The sequence below is a fragment of the Octopus bimaculoides genome, chromosome 3 (genome assembly GCF_001194135.2).
Source record: "Octopus bimaculoides isolate UCB-OBI-ISO-001 chromosome 3, ASM119413v2, whole genome shotgun sequence".
NCBI lineage: Eukaryota > Metazoa > Mollusca > Cephalopoda > Octopoda > Octopodidae > Octopus > Octopus bimaculoides.
In genome coordinates, this window is record NC_068983.1 from 123,322,043 (window position 1) to 123,323,419 (window position 1,377).

General features: G+C 33.6%; 1 protein-coding gene across 2 annotated transcripts in view; it reads left to right on the top strand.

Annotated features, from left to right (window-relative positions):
* Positions 1 to 1,377, top strand: part of LOC106881710 (uncharacterized) — a 36,372-nt gene that overhangs the window by 23,563 nt on the left and 11,432 nt on the right. For both annotated transcript variants that reach the window (XM_014932183.2, XM_014932184.2), the window contains one exon: positions 612 to 662. In XM_014932183.2, coding sequence (XP_014787669.1) covers positions 612 to 662 — 51 coding nt within the window. The remainder of the gene's footprint in view (positions 1 to 611; positions 663 to 1,377) is intronic.

A 1,377-nucleotide genomic window follows, 5' to 3' on the forward strand; every position in this document is an offset into this window, starting at 1 on the left:
GTCTATCAGTCTGTCAGACTAGCCTGTAATTTTCTGCATTTTTGTGCAGCTGAAGATTGCTCTTCATATTGCATTTAATGTAATGCTCGCATTACTTAAATAAATTGGAGTAGCATGAAACGTGCGTACTGCAATCACCTTTGAAATCCGTGTTGCTTATTTTTTTGATTTTATATATATATATATATATATATATGTGTGTGTGTGTGTGTGTGTGTGTGTATGTATGAAAAGATGAACACAGCAGGTTATAAGATGCTTTGAGACCTGTCTAACTCTTGCTAACTTGGGGAAATTGAGTAGCGGCAGTGGTAGTGGTTACAATGATGATGACAATGATTATGATTCTCTGTAGAATTAGCGTGAAATCCCCAGCAAACCCTGTTTCAGCAACTATTTTATTTACTCTGCTTATCCATGCAAGAAACTGAATCATTATTAAAGTTTTCCTTCCATGTGGTAAACCAATTTATTCCATTTTTCAACTGATTATACTCACTATTTAGGGATCAAATCTTATATTTGTATGAATTCATTTTGTTCTTTAAATTTAAAGCTTTTGTATATTACACAAATCAATTTTTTCCTCCATATATGCATTTATTTTTTAGATATCTCCCTGTATGCACATCTCTAACTGAAGTTTGCTTAGATTATAATGAGTAAGTAATATTATTTCACATTTCAACAAGAATCACTTCAGTTCAGGATTTTTGTTAACATTGGGTATTTTTTTTTGTCAGTATTCAATACACAGTTTCAGAGAGTCTCATAGAGCACAGTATGTGTATATATATATATATATATATATATATATATATACACACACATACATATATATAAATACAAGGGCATCCAGCTGTAGAAACTCTGCCAAATCAGATTGGAGCCTGGTGTAGCCATCTGGTTTCACCAGTCCTCAGTCAAATCGTCCAACCCATGCTAGTATGGAAAGCGGACGTTAAACGATGATGATGATACACACACACATATATATATATACACATAAACATATATACACATAAACATATGCATGAATATGTATGAGTGGATGCTGAAAAGTTACTGGCTTTGTACAAAAGAAAATACAGGAGAATCAGTTAATAATGATTTTATGCAGCATATTCCCTCTCTCAGATTCACACCCTTATTGCAGTGGTCTTTCAGTTTTTCTAAGCCCTGTAAAAGAACTTGGAAGTTTGGGCCTCCAATCAGACCTTTTGTGATACCCTTAAAACCAGGAATTTTTCAGCACCCCTTCATATTTGTGTGTGTGTGTGTGTGTGTATAGTTGAAAGTTACAGAAAAACAAAAGATGAAGACAGGTGTATAAACAATAAGCAGGTGTATTAGTTTGATGCTCAGGAAGGTGAGAAA